This window comes from Lagopus leucura, unplaced genomic scaffold (assembly GCF_019238085.1).
Source record: "Lagopus leucura isolate 7727_CA_CO unplaced genomic scaffold, USGS_WTPT01 71-10_obj-0_obj, whole genome shotgun sequence".
In the NCBI taxonomy this organism is placed as follows: Eukaryota; Metazoa; Chordata; class Aves; order Galliformes; family Phasianidae; genus Lagopus; species Lagopus leucura.
The window spans coordinates 54,364-72,972 of NW_024967323.1; the positions used below are offsets into that span (position 1 = coordinate 54,364).

The following is an 18,609-nucleotide window of genomic DNA, read 5'->3' on the forward strand; positions in this document are numbered from 1 at the left end:
AGTACGCAAGACCTTACTAGGACATCATAGCAATGCAAGAGGATGAGGCAAGGAAACTGGCAATTCAATAAATATAACCTTTTTATTGCAATAGAAAATAGTAAAACTCATGTTAAAATAGATTCTTGCTTTTGGACCGCTCAGAAAAGCCTAAGCCTCACTTTTACCTGCCAGTGTCCATGAGGGTCCTGACCTCCTAAGCAATGAGCAACACACTTCTGTGGTCAGAGCCTCCCAGCTCCCTTCCCTCCCCAGTGACAGTGAAGGACTACAGCAGCAGACTGAGCCATGGCCTGCCAGGCAGGCAGGTAAGGGCTCTCTGTGGGGTTAGGAGTACAACATATGCCTTATCCCTTTGTGCAGTCAGGCTCCTGTTTGAAGTAGGAGCTTTTGGGAAGCTGTGGATAAAAGAAGAGGGAGAAAGAAAAAGAAAAGAATCATCAGCAGACACTGGCAGCTGTTCTGAGACAGCTAGGAAGGCAGCAAATACATCTGCTAGGAAAACCACAGCATCCAACTGCCTCTAGCCTGCTGATTTGCCTGAGTCACACCACAGACCATTGAACACTCTCTGGTTCAGCTTCTCTCTTCAATAATACTTCGTATTATCCTGAAGGAGACTAGCAAATACCACCAAGTTAAAACTCTGTAGCTTACACAGTATCACAAGGGACATCTCCAACCACCTCCTTTCGCGGTCAGCCCAGTGCAGGTGAGTGACTGTGCAAAGTCTAGACCACTGTGTGCTCCCCTCCTCCTCACCGGAAAGGGTCAGGGGCAAGACTAGAGTAGAAAGCAAAGGCCATGGGACAGCAAGATCAGATGGGAGGGGACATATCTGTGCACTGCTGCCAGCACAGCAGCACTCGTGACTTCAGGTCTTTCCTGCCTACAGCTGGCAAGCTCACTCCAGTCCCTCGTACACAGCTCTCCGTAGCTCAATAGAGAACATCTCTTCCCAGGGCCTGCGGATCCACTCCACCAGCTCTACCAGGAGCTCAGGGCACTCTGTGCGGATGTGCCAAGCGCTCTCCACCTTCAGCACCTGTAAGGGAGGAAAGAGAGAGAGGTGGGTGAGCAGGGCCCCACCTCAAAGGCGCTTATCAGCCCTGAGCTGCTTACTCTGCAGCACAGCTGCCAGCTCCTCCCAGTTTCTAAGTGATATCCTTCTCTTGCTCTGCTACCAGCCATGAAAGTGTCCCTGCATGACTTTTGTATAGCAGCATATTGCTGCACCCCCTCTGCTCTGTGGTGCAGAGCCCTGGGTTAGGATGGGAGATGACAAAAACGCTCTTGGCAGGAACAGGATTTGAGCACAATCCAGCCCCTAGCATCTTGTGTGCCCCATGACCTTCCCTTGGTTACCTCATCATAAAGCATCAGCTTGATGTCACAAGGACAGAGACGATAGGTTATGACATTGCTAATACTGCTGATTGGCTGCTTCTCCTTCAACTGGATGTTGCTCCTAGAAGGCATTTCTGCCTCATGATCTGCATCCAAGGGGGGTTGCACCTGCCACTGGTGATTTTCTTCCAGCAGAAACAGCATGCTTCGTGTGCTCAGCAGGGTCACAGGGGAAGCAGATGCCCCTAAAAGGATATGAGGGAATGAGAGGCTTTGCTGAGAGCCTGAGTCACCGCAGAACCAGCTTTGCTTTCCACTCTTTCCCTAGGGAAATCCTTTCCAGCAACAGTAACTGGGTGAACAGCAGTATCCAGCTTCCAGACTAAAGAAGGGTATATAAATATACCTGGGCTCAACCAAGCTCATTGTTAGAGCACATACACAAAAGACTGCCACCCAGCTAGCCTTGTCCAGCCAATATCCTCATGTGAGGCAGGAAAAGGAACTTCAGTACTTTGACCTCTTCGATAACCTGCTATTCCTTATTTAAAAGTCAGCAGCTCTAGCTAAAAGGCCACCTTTTTTGGACTCAATTTGCCTGCCAGTAGATCTGATGGGTGGAACACGGCGTAAATAAAATTAAATACCAAGATGGGACATGTCATAAATATAGCAGAAAGCAGGACAGTTTTGGAGGGAGTATAAGTATCACGCATTTGCTTCTAGTGGATGCAAATGAAAATCACTAGAATTTGGGAGTAAGTCAGATGCACAGAACTGTCCGAGGTAACAGGGAATCACAAACTGCTATGGCAACATGTTGCTTTTCTTGTCACATTTCACTCTTGGGAATTAGTAGGAATATCAGAGATGGGATGTTCAATTAGTCCTGTCTACTTGGCACAACGCCTCAGCTTGAACTGTCTCCAGTTTGGAGCACTGTACTCTAAAAAAGGAAAAAAAAACCTGCTGAGTAACAAAAGCATAGTTTTAAATTCTTCTTCCCACAGGCTATTTATTCAGCTTAGATAGAGACTAAGAAGCATACTTTCCACTGACTCCTAATTCTCTTATACCTTCCTGGTGGCCAACGGCAAAAGAGGCTGCAAGAGCAGTGACAAAAACAGGGTCCCAAGATAAAAGGACACTGGAATTGTTCAAGGAATACTCAAATGCCAAGTATAGCTCATGTGGACATCAGCAAGATCTGGCATAGAACTGTTGGACTCCAGCAGGCTCCTCTTATTCTGTTGTGAAAGAGATTAGACATCTGCTTTTTCCTCACAAATTGAAGAGCCTTTCAAGCTCCTGACACCTTACCAGCTGTGTGTGACCCCTGAGCTCATGGCAGTAATACAACCCTTGGATCACCACCAGCTTCTAAGAAGCCATTCTAAGTTTTCACCAAATCTGGTGCGCAGGACAAAATGCTCCCTAGAGTCTGGACTTTGAGTAGAAAAGGGCTAGGAGATTCAGTGGATGTATAGGAAGAAGCATACTACTGTCCTATATCTCAGCACTAAAAGGCTGTCAGCCATGCCCCTGCCACATCTTGCTGGTGAAGCCACGGCCCAGCTGCATTTCCACATGCTGAAAACCAAAAAGACAAGCACCTAAGAAGAAAACATGAGGCATGGTAGATCTAGCCACTGAGATTTTCTGTACCTTGAATCAGGTAGGCCAGCAGGTAGAAGAAACAAGTGTCACCTGCAGCTGCAGAATCTGTGTTCCTGGAGTCCAGCAGAGGCCTGGAGGATATACAACGGTAGAACTCTCAAAGAGGCACTGCCTTGCTCAGCAACTCCAGTGAAACCCCTTTGCCTGCTCACCCCTGTGCAGCAGAGACCTGAGCCAGTTGCCATAAGCCTATTACACATATCTGGCAGCCACTCCTGCTGTGCCCCTGCTGCCCTGCTTTGAGCTTCCCAGGCACTGCTGGACAAGCAGATGTCCTTTTCTACCCAAACCCCCAGTCTCTCAGAGACTGCTCTTACCACAGCCAATGTTGAGAATTCATTTCCACAGTGGGGATTTCCTTCACCTTACTCCTTTTCTTTGCAGGCAGCTCTTGCATAAGATCTAGAAATGGGTAGAAGGTAGACATCTTTCATTGCAAGCCCAGGGGCAGTATGTAACAGCTCAGGAGAGTTCTCCAGTCCATAGAGAGACACTGGAATTCATGATACCAGTGGGGTTCTCCCCCAGACTTTTTTCTGAGCTACCAAGATGTGAATTTCCAACATACATCCAACTTCAGATCTCCTTATAGCTCTCCTGGAGAAAATCCTCTCCCACCCCCCTGCTACAAATCCACTCTTACATGTCAGGGTCTGCAGGAACTGGTCACAGCAACTTTGGCTCCGGATCAGCAGATTGTAGGAGGCTTTTGGGTTCTCAAACTCCATTCGCAAGCTCTGGTGGCAAAGTCCCACTTCCAGATGGGAAATATCAGACAGGTAGTGAGAGTCATCCTTCTTCAGCCAGTCTGCAGGTTGTCCCCTAATCACAGAGCACAGCCCTCAGCAGCAGCAGGGTGCCCCCACCTCCTTTCCCACAACAGATTGCAGCAGGGGGCTTTACCAGAAGAGCCTCTGCATGTCACCACACCTCTCAGGTAAGGCTGGCAGAGGAGGCACTACCCAGCACTCACAGCTTTGCTGCAAGGACTCACTCGCCACCGTTCTCCTCACCTGATAACCCCCGTAACTTCCAGCACATAGATCCTGAGGTTAGAGGCAACCAGAATTGAGAGGAACTCTCCTTGTCGACCAAACTTCACGATGGTCACCTAGAGCACAGAGAGGACAAGTGATAGTACTTGCCTGCCTCTTGCCAGTCCACCCATGGAAAGAGCTGACCCAGACATGCTTCAGATTCCTTTGCACCCCTCAGTCTCCAAACCACCTCTGAGCAGAACTTGCAGCGCACCTAGCATAGCCTAGCAGCAGGGCTGCCCAGAGGCTGTAGGAGAGGAGCTACCAGAGCTCACCTTGAGGAAGCACTGGAACTCTTCATCATTCTCCTCAAAAACCTCCATATCCAGGTACAGCTTCAGGCGATGATCCACAGAACGGAAGTCCCTTGTGTTCAGCATGCTGTTTGCAGCTGAGGAGAGCAAAGGGTGAGATCAAAACTCTTCCCACTGACCAGAAGCTGAAAAGCATGCAGACCTGGCACTAGCAGAGCAGCATTCTCCTCTCAAGATATTCCCTTAGGTATCTCTTCTCTAAACAAGGTCAGAGCTAAGGCTTTCCGGACTGTGGCCTGGAACATCAAATATGAGAGGATTCCATCACTCTGACAGTCACCCCTTCAGATGTTCTTTGGCCTAGTTCATCTTCAACCTACGCTCAATTGTTTAATCAGAGGGGAACGCTGCTTTGCTGACAGATTTGGCAGGAGAGCAATTCCACAGCTTGCCCACAAAGCCAAGAAGACATTTCTCATTTCAGATGGTCAGCTTCTTTAATTCTGACTCAGACTACAGTAAGGCTGAAAGGGACTGCAGAAGACATGAATAAAATTTTTTGCTCAAAAACCTTACTTGTGTCTGCCATGCAATTGTATGACCAAGTTATACATACAAGTAGCTGTGATACTGTCCAAGAGAACAAACATCCCACTAGGGCCTGCTCTCCACCAGAAATACTACACTAATCAACTTTTCGAAGTATATGTTTTCATGGCCTCAGTTTTGAATTAGAATCTTGTGATTTGACCTATGAGACTGCTTTACCTCTCATGCTTATTTTGAGTGCACAAGACTGAACATAGTGGTCCTAAAGACTAGTTCTGTACCGAGTCCTCTTCTGAAGCAAAGCAGACTTGAAAGGTCAGTAAAGATCTCTAGATGGAGAAGCTGATGGGTTTCTAGGTCTTGACTAGAGTGCACTTTCAGTAGAGTTAATTGGTGGACTGGACCAGTTGACTGTCCACAGGTCCTCTCCAACTTCAGTCATTCTGTAAGCTACATATTGATGCCCAAGCAGAATCAGCCTGTCACAACAGAAATCCAAGGTCTTTCAAATAAAGCACATGTGGACATCCCAGTAGCTGCTGCTCTGTATGATATCCCTCACACAGTCTCCTTTTTTTTTTTTTCTTTCTTTTTTTTTTTTTTTTTTTTTTTTTTTTTTTTGGACAGGCTTTGTCATCTGAGCTCACCAAAACCACTGAGGAAAACACAAGTGGCTGTAAAAGCTCTAAACAGAGCCTGCTGTAAACACACTAGCCTTACCCTATGCTTGGGCCAGAAACTAGAAGCAGAGGAATTTTGTGTGTATACTTCTCCAAAAACAACATTCCAGCTGGCAGCTCACTAGTGCTAAAAGAACCCTTGGTATTGGTAACTGAGCAGTGCAGCTCCCAGAAAAAGATCCCATTACTCAAAGTCTGAGCAATATCAGGGACCAATTAGGTGCTGACTCAGTTTTCCCTTCCTTCAGGCATGAGGACTGGACAGAGAGGGATGTGAAACACTCTGCCCACAAGAACCAGTCACTGAAGCTTGTGGTTGATAATCTCTTTCCACATTAAACTGGAAGCAGCACAGCCTGCAAGCACTAGAAACAGTTCACAACACCCCTAAACCCTCTGCAGCTCTGACATACTCACAGGAACGGAGGTTCCATGTTTCCTCTGAGTCAAAGTTCATAGAGAGTTGTGAAGAAGTGGGTCCACGAGAAGCACTGTAACGGTAACTCCCCATCAAGCTGCCCGCATTGATGTCTGTGTGGCTGAGGGACAAGTACTGGCTCTTCATGCCCAGCTCCTTCTTCCCATAGCCTCCATCTGTACTGCAGGGGCTGGAATGGACAGTGCTCTCATGCTCGCCACTCAGCTCTGGGGTCCTGGTGCTGTTACTGGTATCCATCTCTGAGCTGTCCTCCCCGATGTAGAACTTCCCACTCTCCCTGGCCAGAGCAGGCACTTCCTCCGGGCCCTCCTGCTCTCTGCCTCCCTCCAGGACAGAGTCTGACAGGTCCTCACTTGTGCCATCATGGCTGGGTGGCACAGGCGTGCTGGAGCTTACTTCTGAAGGCAGGATTACCACATGGTCACTGGAACAACTAGGACAGGCTATGGGTTCACCAGCTGCTGAAGCATCTATGGAAGATTTCAGCAGGGAGATTTCAGTAGGGATAAAGAAAAAAAAAAAAATGGAACAGCTCTGCTACAACAAGGTTTTACTTTTTTCCCCTCCCCCTGCAAACCTCAAACCATCCCTTTCAAAGCAGATGATAGATAAACTCCGACTTGAGCAGTTTGTTGAGCAGTTCTGTTCTAAATCAGATCCTACACAATTCCCCACTGCAAATCAACGAGAAATTCCGGATGATTGCCAACTGCCACCTGAAATAGCCATGCTCAGAACCAGGGTGACCAGTGTACCCTGTAGCTGCAACTGAAACCATTTCAGGATTTTGGCTGATTTTGCCTTTCCTCCACTTAACATCCACAAGTGCTTACAGTGCCTTTGAAGCCCAAGCTTACCATCAGTCAATCCAACTTTCCTTAGTCACCTCCTTATCTTCAGCAAGCCAACCTACAAGCCTTTTGTGTCCATTCTCCAGCTGTCATCCCTTCACCCACTGCTAACCTTCACCCACACCACACCCCCAGCTATATCCTGGAATTCCTTATGGGGAAAGACTAGCCTAGGGTGAAGAGGAAAGCTTCCTGGGTTGGAAGAAAGCACTGCAGCCATGACGGCACTTCTGCCTCCAGTGTAGAGTTCTCTGATCCCAGGATACTTCCTCATACCAGCAGCATCTTCTGAGCTAAGGCTAGACACAACTCTGACATTTCAAGTACAAGCTGAGCTTTGAAAACTCAGCAATTAGAAGACGCTTATTCAGCACTAGTAACGCCTCAGCTAAAATACCACATTTAGCTTCAGACACCCAGAGAAAAATGTGGACAAGTCAAGAAGAGCACAGAGGAGATCAGCAAGAATAACTGGATTGTACAAGATATGACTGACAAGTAAATTATCTAGGGATTTGAGCTTATTTAGTCTAGTGGACAGAAGACAGGACTAGCTCTCTAGCTGGGTAACAGCTCTCCAGCACAAAGAAAGAAATAAATCACTCTCCATAGAGGAAGCAAGAGTGGGCTTAAGATCACAGCCTGGAAGACTTAGGTTAGGGTTGTAGTTGTTTTTCTGATGTTCAACAGCCAAAGCTTTATCAAAAATACTGAAGCAGACTCCCTGAAAGCCTCTGTTATCAAAGGCCTTTTAGAACAGCCAAGGCATCACCCCCTCCTACACATTCTATGCTCTGCACCATGGCTGCCATTTTGATAGTCTGCCTATGCACTAGAAAGCATCCTTTTTATTTTTTTCCCTGGAGATTACATCCTACCTTGATTTAAGGCAACTAGTGTCTCCAAATTTTTGGTGTTTCCAGTCTCTGCAGGATAAGGACTTTGCTGCCCGGAAGCCAGGGACTGCAAAAACTCATGTTTGCATTTCAGACACTGGAGCCTCAGGGATTCCTTCTCCTGGTCCTGATTTCGCCGATTCTCTTCCACAGCTGGGGACAACACTTCAAGCACGCACTACAAGTAGCAGCAAAGGGAAAGAAAGTGTTAGCAGGCAGCTATAATTGTCCTAATAAAAGCAGGCCTCATCACATCACTTCAGAGTGCAAGGGGAGCAGGACCACATCCCAACTACACAAGGCACAACAGCCAATCTGTGTAAGCTTTGCTAAGGGCATGGAGCTCCACTGCTGAATACCAAGAGAACCTGTTTGCATGTCTTTGCCTCATATCTACATATTTACAGGCTCCTCTTGGAGCTCTATTCTTAAAGGTCCTACCTATTTGTGTCTTCTCTGTGGCAGCTTGCATAACTGTACTTAAACAACAGTGCTTGGAGAAAAATACTTGGATTTGAGTTCAGGGTCACTACAGCTATGGTATAGACCAGAGCTGCTGTAACACCGATACTCTCACCATACAGAGAGCTGAGCACAGGCAGCACCCAGAAAACACAATGCTGCATGTTCACGACAAGTAGGGATCACTAACGTGACTACTAGAAACCAGCACACCAATGTGAAAAAACTACAAGACTTTTTCCTTGAGAACACATTTATGCTCCTGAAGCTCTGCTGTTCATGGCCATGCTTAAAGGGCCCTCCACAGGTCATCTATGCAACAGCATCAATCCAGAGCTTACAAATGAGACACTGTCTACCTGGATAGTCACAGGCCTGCAGATGTGTGCGTGCTCAGAGAACACAGGCTCTGATCTTGCAGAATCCAGCATCTTCCAGAAAAACTGCCCCCTTCCCCATTCTTCCCCCCAACTTCCCCCACCTGCAGACACTGCTCCGGACAGTCATCCAGCACCACGTATTTGCGCTTCTGCCGGTCCTTGCGAATGTAGGTAAAGTGCAGTGTAAGGACAGGGAAAACTCGCTCCAGATCCTGCAGAAGACAGAAAACCCAAATTCCAAGAAAATGACACAGCATCCAGCATTCAGACTGCATTTGTTTATAACAAATGTCACAAACAATGCCATACACGGACTTGATTCTCCCAGAAAGATCCTGATAGCATGTGGGAGCTGGACCAAGTCCAGCTTCCGAATAGAGCTGGTGCTGGCTTCTGCTGCTTTATCGCAGGTACTCAAGCAATTTCAGTGCTGTTAGATACATAAGCATAGAGTAGAAGAGACTCTGAGTCAGGCTTTGCAGGCATTAGGAAAACACCTGTAGGGCGCTCTGACAGAAGTCAAAATCCTGACCCATACAGAATGCTGACCCATACAGGGAGTAAGATGCCAAAGGCTCAGACAGAGGAAAAGCTCACCATCCTCTTCCAGGTCATTTCAGAGGTCTCTATCTTCTGCAGGCATTTCAGCTCCAGCTTGTGGAGGACTCTGGCAGCTTTCAGTTCCACCTCAATCACATGCCTAGCTGTGACCCGCAGGAAGATCCAGTCTGACTCTGGGTCCCCTTCACCTTCTATTTGGCTCACGAGCACTGGCTGGCAAAGGTCCACTGCCAAATAAGACAACAGCACAAGTCAGTGCACATAGCAGGCCTTTAGGCCTGATTGTCCAAAGTCCCTAGAAGTCCTACAATGCTGAGTAGTATGATGAAGGATTACAAATATCACATTTGATCCAACTATTCTACCATCATCCAAGCCCTCAAATACAGCAGTGAAAAAAACACATTTACCTTCTGGCTTCTCATCGTCTTCCTCTCCCAGCATTAGCTCATCTGCCTCCTCTTCTCTCTGTTCTCCTCCCAGAGGCTCACCTGGCTGTACTTCAGGTTCCTCTTCCCCAGCATTGTGGAAAACAGGAGAGGATTCTTTTGGAGATACTTGAGGTTTTACTTGTTTTGGGTCAGAGCTCTCACTCTGCAAATCCAATGCTGCAGGCCTGGCTGTGATCTCATCAGCAGAACGGCTACGGCAGATGACAGGTATTTGGTCATGCTCCTCCAGTCTCTTGTACTGCAGCCAGTCTACACCAAAGCGATCTCTGAAGCTGTCCATGCGCTCCATCTCCTTCTGATGCTGTAGAACCAGACCTGTAGAGAAAATTTGGGAAGTATGACAGTAGTCACCATGCCAAAACACTCATCTGACTGCAGGCAGCTCAGCTGCTGTATTACTAAGGAAGAAGAACAAGCCTTACCAGCAGACAAAGGTAAAGCTTGGGACTCATGCTCTGTGTCACTGGGCTCTGAAATGCTTGCTCTGCGCACTTTGACTTTTCCCTGGAACAAACAGGATAAGAATAGTTGGGAGGCACCAGAACAGTGTCTGATCACAGGCTCTGCCAAGCCAAAAGGCTCACTGCTGTTACAGCACAGTAACAGCACACTGTGAAGCATTTGTTACAGTACATCAAGATTGAATTTAAGACAAGTCCCTTCCTAATGTAGAGCAATGCAGAGGCCCAGTCACTCTCAGCCAGTACAAGACCACATCCCATAGCATTAGGCTTTCATGGAGCAACAGCCCCCTCACCCAACACACTGGCTACATAGTTAAGAAGCTGTCTCTGTTCCAGACCTTGCCTTTCTTTCGAGGAAGCCTGACAGCCACATTCTCAGCTGGGGACTGGCTGTCACTGAAGTCTGCAGCACAGGAACTGTCCAATGCATTGCGGTCCAACATGGTCTTCTCTGAGGTAGAAGTGTGGATGGACTGTGACACACTCGGCACTAATTTTGGAAGGTGCTGCACGCAGAAGAAGAGAAAGCTATCTGCTGAGTGTGAAGGGGAGGACAAGGGAACCAGGCCACAACTTAAGTTAGCAACTTCCCTGCCCCTCAGCCTAGATCTCTACCATCTCAGTAGAAACGGTGGCAACAGCTCCTGCTCGACTGACTGGATTGTTTATCAATTTTACTCAACCTCTGTGTCTCTTAAACACAGCAGATGAGATGCTGGGAAACATTTGTTTTGCTGAAATGTAATTCAAGTGTCAAGTGCCAGACAGTGCCTGAAAGGGAAACAGGCAAGGCTCCAAGGTCTGCAAGGGCACGTAGGACAGAATAAGCTATGCTGGCCAGTCCCAACAATTACTTAAAATCATCACGGGCTGAGCCAAAATGAACGTGCTTAAAACAATCAAGACAATTAACACAAATTTTACAGGATGCATGAGAATGCAAAAGTCTGTCATACTTCCCATTCCCAAAGCCAGCAAGATTAGTTTACGGCAATTGTTCTTACCATTAGGTCCGAGGAAGAGAGTGGCTCTCCATCCAAGAGGAACTGTAATTAGAGACCCATGTGCAGTCAGGTTCCACTTGGCTGGTATATACTCAGGACAACATTTACTGACTCCTATTTCCCTTCAGGCCATCCAGAGTTGGGATCCTTGGCACAACACTGCAAAGACTACCAGAAACAGCCCCGTTCCTGCCTATCCATTACGCCTTTAGTTGCAGCTACTTGACTCAACAGTATGTATGGCCAGAAGGGACCTGACCCTCCCCTGATGCAGCTCCATGCTGTTCCTTTGGGTTCTGTTGCTGCCACAAGAGAGCAGTCTCATTTTCTCTGGGCTGAACAGACCAAGTGACCTCAACCACTCCTCATACATCTTCGCCCCTAGATCCTTCACCACCCTCCTCTGAATGCTGATAGTTTTATGTCTTACATTGTGGTGCTCAAACCTATTGAGGTGAGGCCGCACCAGCACAGGGCAGAGCTGAACAACCCCTTCCCTTAATTGGCTGGCAGTGCTTCAGATTAAGGATTAGAGTAAGAAAACTGCCCTTACGGACAGGAACATGGGTACAGAGGCAGCACACGAGTTTTCTGATGTGGCAGCAGGGAGCATAGCCGCGTGAAGCAGGATCCTGCCAGGAGTGGCAGCACACTGAGTCCTTAGCCTCAGTTTCTACTTTCTGCAGTAGTAGCAAAGAGCCTAGTGCACATCCAGCACGATAGATTTCAGTTTACGCTGTTACTGGAAAATGTATTAGACTGATGCAAATGAACTACAGTATTTTCACTGAGGTAGAAACTGACACTGAATGCGTGTTTATACAACTGAGTTTCACATGAACAAGTTGCATTTGGGAGATTCTTGGTTAGGGCACTGTTTTTTTGTTGTTCTAGAAGCCATTGAGCATCATCAGTGCTTGCTGTTACTCACTAGTTTGAGAAGAGGGCTCAAACAAATGACTGGACTTTTGGAAGACAGCAGATAAAAGAATTCCGGAATTTATAGTGTGATATTATATAGAGTGATATCATAGGGTACACTGGGTTAAAAGGGACCTTAAAGATCATCCAATTCTAACTTCTCTGCCTTGGGCAGAGCTGCCTCTCACCAGCTCAGGCTGCCTAGGGCTCCATCCAACCTGGCCTTGAGCACCTCCAGAGATGAGGCACCCATAGCTTCCTTATGCAGCCTGTTCAGTGCCTTACTATCCTCCGAGTAACATCTAACCTAAGTTTCCCCTCCTTTAGTTTAAAACCATTTATCCTTGTCCTATCACTATTGAGACTGTGTAAAAAATGTCTACATCTTTTTTTTGCCTGCTGCAGGGAGCCTGCTTTGCAGGGAGGTGGACTTAGTGACCTCTAGAGGTCCCTTCCAGCCCCTACAATTCTGCGATTCTGTGATTTTTTTTTAAGCTCCCTTCAATTCGTGATATGGTACAACAGAACACAGGGAAGTTACAGATGAGGAGATTCCTTTAAGCACACTCAACTTGCCTCAAAACTGAAGAGGCAGAAGGGGAAGAAGTGTTAAGATTTGAGGTCTTACAAACCTGAGATCAGCCAGCAAACTTCATGAAAAATTACAGATAAGTTACTCTGCCTGAACCTCCCCACCTGAGAAGTGCTGGATTCAATTTCCAGGTTTACAAGATTTCTTCTCATTTGCCCCTGAGCACCAGAATACCCAAGATACCTTCAGCACTGGGGCAGGAGGCACACAGCAATACTCACATTGGAGAAGGCTGCCCTGGGAGATACATGTACCAGGGTTGCAGATCGGTGGTTTTGATGGAACCATAATGGGTTTCCCTCTAGATGCAGCTAGGAGAAGGAATTAGAGAAAAAGTTACTAGAAACAACATTCTATGCCTCAATTTAATCTACCTGGAGACTCCAAGATTTCTTTCTGCCTCAGGAAGCATCTTTGTAGAGGAATAGGGATCAACTCAGGAGACATCTAAGCTTTTACAATGCTTCCTGAAAGCTGTTCAAAAAATAGAAAATTAAGTTTCAGTATTTCCTATTGAGCCCCTTAATCATCAGGGGCCTATTCTATACTGACTCTGAGAAATGCTGAGAGAAGTCCTTTGTAGGCAAATTTTCCTACACAGATGCTATAGTGTGTGCAGTTATCTACCTTCAGACTTCATCAAACACTACAAATCTGCAAAAGCACTATAAGAGAACTCCTACTGAACTTGATGGCATTAAAAATGGAAAGAGAGAAAAAAGAAATGGGGATGAATATACAGGAAAAGGCTAGCTTGAACAGGGTCACAGAAAACAAACACAGTTCTCTCTTTAAGGCTCCCTCATCAGCTTCCCTCATTAAAATCAAATGCTCAGGAGTTGAATTTACTTTCCTCAACTTTCTTTTTAACCTTGCACCCTCTTGACCACTACATCCTCAATCTACCAACCCACCAGGCTTCACACTTACTTTTTTTAAATAGTGTAGAGTGGACAGTGGTGCCAACTGGGCATGTTGCAGCAGCAGGTTATAGGCTACATCCAGGTGCTGAAGATTCACCAGCTGTTCAACCCCTACAACAAAGTGAGAAGCCATTGGCATACAGGAACATACAACTTTAAAAGCTTTTCCCTGCCCCCTTCCCCAAAATTGAACACATGCAATAATAGCTGTGCCCAAGATTTGAAATTCTGTTCCTCCTTGAGAAAAAGAGAAAATCTCAGACCAAAACAATCCTCTCAGCTGCAGGCTCACCATTAATGCTGTCAAGTTCATTGTTGCGCAAGATCAGAGTCACCAGCTTGGATCGGCTGAAGATGCCAAAGTTTGGCACTTTGGACAGGAAGTTATAAGCCAGGTTGAGGTACTCAAGTTCTGAAAGGGTCTATTAAGAGAGAAAAGCAGCACTGACATCTTAGCTCAAAGTCCAGTCCTGAATGCAAGACAAGGTACTAGTCTCTGTCACTCTCTCCTTCCCACCAAAACCACTCAAAAAGCAAGTTTCTCAAACTACAGCAAGACTTCAGTGTTCATATTCGGAGTAGTTTGTCTAGGGGTGCTGAGCACAATCTAACTGGTTTACAAAATTTGCTAGGAGGATTTTTCCTCTTATTCACCAACTTCAGTGGAGCACAGGAAGGAGATCTGGACATCTTTCCCCAGCCAAAGGGCTGAACTTGCTACCAAAAGAAGCCCCTTCCCACCTTTGGAAAGACGGTGGTAAATGACATACTGTGAGCCTTACAAACTCAATGAAAAGATGTTTCACAGCTTCTATGAAAAGCAGCACACCCAGCTCAGCAGAGCCTGGATTCCAATGCCTTCTTCCAGGGACACAAATGCTGTTGTGACAAACTTCCATCCTTCTAAAGTAACTGACAGAAGATTTTGTATGGCAAGAAAAATGTTTCTGGCTGCCTGGACAAACCAAACAGCAAATCTCAATAGCCCCACGCCTCACCACACAGATAACAGCAAAGCTTCAGCCACACTGACTTGTGGCCCAGTGATAAACGTGGCAACGCATACAGCAAAGGCTTCTATCAGAGCACATGAGGAACGCTGCCAGCTCTGCATCAGCAGCCCTCAGCAAGGGCTGTACATACAGGGGAACAGTTTAAAGGCTGCAAGCACTTGCCTCTACATCACATGCCTGTTGGACCATGTCTCCACCTCCTGTCTTACACCTCACTTAGTAAGCAGCAGTGTCCTCTTTGTACAAGAGAACTCTGCTGCTCAGCCCAAGATACTCACCGTTAAATAGTGCTCACAATCTTGGACCTTGTTGTGACTCAAATCCAAGACTCTAAGTGCATTCAGTAATTGCTGAAGGATGAAAAGATACTAGATCAGATCTTATAAATGTCTCCAGTGCAGCATGAGAAGGCTGTCCTGCTGGGAGAGGCCAGCAAAATTAACACCACTCACTCCCTCCCACCCAGAGAAAGCAACAGCAATGAGTAGTCAATTTCTGGCCATGATCACCTGCACACTTACAGTCACGCATGCAGGAAAGATGCCCAACTCACCAGTGAGTCATCCAAGGCAGTGATGGAGTTATAGCTGAAGTTGACCATCTGCAACTCCAACCAGGGGAGAGCACAGCTCAGATCTCCACCACATGCTGAAATGATTTCCTAGGAGGAAGAGAGGAGCCATTCCTTGGTTAGCACTAGCTGTTACCGTAACAGCAGATGAACATACAAGAACAGCAAGTCTAGAACAAGGGTGACAAATTGTGCCTTACAGATTGTGCCTGCCCAGAATGGATTAGTGACTTATAAGTCATTGCCAAGTATTTGGTGGTAATTACATAGTTAGATATTCAGAAAGGAGGGGAGATGCCTTTGCTTTTTACACACAGGGAGCAATAGTTAACCTGTTACAATTCAGAGACTCTGAAAACTTAACCACAGACTCATCCTAACAAAAACACTTTTTCAAACCTCCATCAAGGATGGACCCAGCAATAAGACACACGTGCTCTGGTCGAACAACTCATGCTCTGACAGGCAAAAGAGTCCCTCAAAGTGCTCTCTGCCAACAACCACTGCTCCCCAGCAGGCAGCTCCATCCAAGCCATGCAGAACCTCACAGCCCCACTGTTAATATGACCCACACTACTCAGTTCTCCATGGTTGGAGCTTGCCTTCATGTCTCAGAAATCTGCAGCACAAGAGTGCAGATAAAGGCACAGCGCTTCCTTCTGACAATCAGCTCTAACTTAAGATTGCTGAGGTACAACCAAATAATCCCTGACCAGCTACAGAACTTTGAATGGAGAATTGGGCAGAGACAGACTTAGCCAGTACAAATATTGGCTGGAACCAAAAATTCTCAAGCAACTATAAAGGAGACTGCAGAGCACAGACGTAATCAACCAAGGAATACTTCATCATTATTTGTGGGGTAAGACACCAGAATGGGTAAGGTAGAAAAAGCTGTATATGAGATGGATTGATGTGGATTGATAAGATTACCCCCACATTTCCCTATTTGATCTCCTGCATAGCTCCCCATGAGCTGCACAGAGACACTCACCTCCAGTGTACTGATACATTTGGAGCAGGTTAAAGATTCCAGCTGAGAATAGAGAAATCGCAGACCCCGGAGGCAATGTGGAGGGACAGATCTCAACTGCAGCAGTGATGAGAAAGTAAGGACAACATACATCAAAATATTACAGTGCAAGAGCAGCTGCTTTTCCAGGCCTATCTGCACAAGGAGTCTCCCATTTTCCTGCTGGAGCCTCCCTTCCCAGTACTCTAATTCTCTAACCATTGTTCACACCCAGGCTGCACCCTAAGCAAGCGTTGCAGTTCAGATGTAGCCCTGTAGGCAGGCCACAAAAGCCAACCCAGTTTTTAGGAGTAGAGGCATTCTCCAACCACAAAGCTCAGTAAAGAGCAGCCACACCACAGAACTGAAAGCCAGTTCTGCCTCCTGTACTTACTTCCAAATGCCGGAGGGACTTGAAAGGGAATATCTTCACAGTAGATTGTAAAGCACAGTTTGGAACATGAATGAGCTAGAAAAAAAATCAGGAAAGAAGCCTCACATAAACCTCAGTTTATTAAGTAATACTCGTGAAGCAATACTATTGATGTACCATGAATGGGCGTCTTCTCCAGCTCAGATGTTAAATAACATGCTCTGTTATTTAGCATTATTTAGTGCCCTTTGTGGTGGTATCTACACTATCTCATGGTTCCACAGCTCAATAAAGACCCAAGAGAAATGTGGGCAGCACAAGGCTGCCTGACTATATAGCTCTGTTTCTCCCTTGCTCACATGGCTTCACCTCTTTCAGAAATGCAGGAAGGTCTGACAGATAGGATCCTCATCAAACAGCATTAACTGAATAAAAAAAAATCTAGCTGCTGGAGCTATGGTTATCAATCAGCTGAGTGGAACTAGAGCACTGGTGGGAGGTGTGCACCTACATTTCACAAGACCAGGCCAATTAAGGCAAATCACAAGCAGGTATGTGGAAAATAATGTTCTTCAAAACATTGTTAACATCAGTTTGAGGTGACTACAAACATCTCCTTTGCATTCTGTAGTGCAGCTATGGGCTCTTTCTCGACAAGACAGTTAAGACCATGCTCATATACCACAAAGGAGCTTATTAAACTGAGCTCCTTTCCTTTTCTTTCAGTGGACAGCACAATCTTTCAGACAAAGGAAGCAATGAGGCAGTTAATGCTCCCACTGCAGACACCAGGGTACAAATGGAGAGACCATCTCTGCCAGCTACATGCACGCAGAAGTGACTCATCAGGTGCAGAAGAACAGACTCTCAGGGCCTCCTCAGCACTACGGCTTTCACAGCTACAGCCACGGCAGCAATGAATCACCACCCGCTTCTGCCAGCACTCATGCAGCATGCTGAGCAGGATCGTTTGCAGGGGACGCTCATTCTGGGAAGCAACCACAGTCAATTTCAACAAAGTTCACGTCAGATACCATCTCTGTTTTGTGTCCAGAGAACTTAACCATATCCTTCTCTGTCTTTCCACAGACTTAGGAATCTGAACGAGCTGTGAGCAGTGCTACAGTGTGCAGCTTGCCCTCTGACCGGGCCTGTTATTTGGTTAATACAAGTACTGACCACAACACCCTCCTGACTGATCGTCCTTCCCTTCCTCGCCATGTTGGCGGAGCTGTATTTCTGCACGGGCTCTGGGTCCCCACTCTGATCTCCAGCTCAGCACTGTCGCTGTAAAACTCCCAGCAATCTTCAAACCGTTGTCTCCCATCTCCCTCACAGGGAAACACGCAGACCCACAGGCTCAGCCACAGCACCTCTTAGCGCAGCCGTGGAACCTAGGAGCAGCCTATACATGCAATCCCCTTCTCCTTCCGAACCCATTTCACCCCTACTGCTGCTCCCAGCCCGGGCAGGACGGACCTTGAGAGAGTGCGTTTTCTGCAGCACGTCGAAAAGGAACTGCGCCTGGAGGATGGCGGCGGTCTCGGCCGGGTGGGAGGGCAGCGCCACGAAGCCGCGGTGCTGGTTGCGGGAGCCCAAGTGCTGCTCGAAGACCCGCGTCAGGTGCTGCAGCGTGGAGGTGAGCAGCGTCAGCGTGCTGGAGCCGTCCAGGACCAGGTCTCCTACGGGGAACGGAGAGCAGGGCGGGCCCGTGAGCGCCGTCGCCGGCCGGGCCTCCCCACTCTGCGAGCGGCCGCCGCTCACCTGTGTCCTGCAGCAGCCGCGCCAGGCCGCTCACCAGTGGCTCCGCCGCCGCCGCCATCCGCGCAGGGGAGGCCAACGCGGGAGGCCGAGCGGAGGGGAGCGCAGCCCTGCCCGGCTCGCCTCGCCCCGCGCTCGCCGTCGCTCCACGGCCCGGCGCACTTCCGCGTTACCACAGAGACGCGCCGCGCCACCGCGGCTAGAGCGCCGCCGCTTACATCCGGTTGCCATGGAGCCCGCCCCAGCGTCCCCCTCCCGCCCGGCGGGGCCCGCGCCCCCCGCCCCGCCGCCGTCCCCGCCGCCCGGGGGGGCCCGGCCGCACCGCCGCTGGGAGGGGGGGGCCGCGACACCTCCCCGCGGCCCTACCTGCAAGCGGGGGCGGCACAAAGG

The 18,609-nt window shown here is 47.8% G+C and overlaps 1 protein-coding gene across 1 annotated transcript; it reads right to left on the bottom strand.

Annotated features, from left to right (window-relative positions):
• Positions 1–63: 63 nt before the first annotated feature.
• Positions 64–18,280, bottom strand: LOC122193056 (serine/threonine kinase 11 interacting protein). The gene is made up of 24 exons (XM_042893754.1): positions 18,223–18,280; positions 17,938–18,140; positions 16,480–16,554; positions 16,068–16,163; positions 15,056–15,163; positions 14,781–14,852; positions 13,782–13,911; positions 13,497–13,600; positions 12,788–12,877; positions 11,054–11,095; positions 10,388–10,555; positions 10,008–10,089; positions 9,544–9,900; positions 9,170–9,360; positions 8,674–8,784; positions 7,713–7,908; positions 5,962–6,453; positions 4,337–4,452; positions 4,038–4,135; positions 3,668–3,846; positions 3,342–3,426; positions 3,013–3,095; positions 1,366–1,592; positions 64–1,045 (listed from the first exon to the last, which is right to left on the bottom strand). The coding sequence occupies exons 1-24, from the start codon at positions 18,278–18,280 to the stop codon at positions 905–907; spliced, it is 3,504 nt and encodes a 1,167-aa protein (XP_042749688.1). The 3' UTR covers positions 64–904.
• Between the last annotated feature and the right edge of the window lie 329 nt (positions 18,281–18,609).

Excerpts from the sequence above, each read along its gene's own strand:
- LOC122193056 (XM_042893754.1), bottom strand. The coding sequence starts at position 18,280 with ATGGCGGCGGCGGCGGAGCCACTGGTGAGCGGCCTGGCGCGGCTGCTG. Across the intron at positions 9,361-9,543 it reads AGACGATGAGAAGCCAGAAG|TGGACCTTTGCCAGCCAGTG; the intron begins GTAAATGTGTTT and ends CTTATTTGGCAG. Across the intron at positions 1,593-3,012 it reads GCTGGCCTACCTGATTCAAG|GGGCATCTGCTTCCCCTGTG; the intron begins GTACAGAAAATC and ends ATATCCTTTTAG.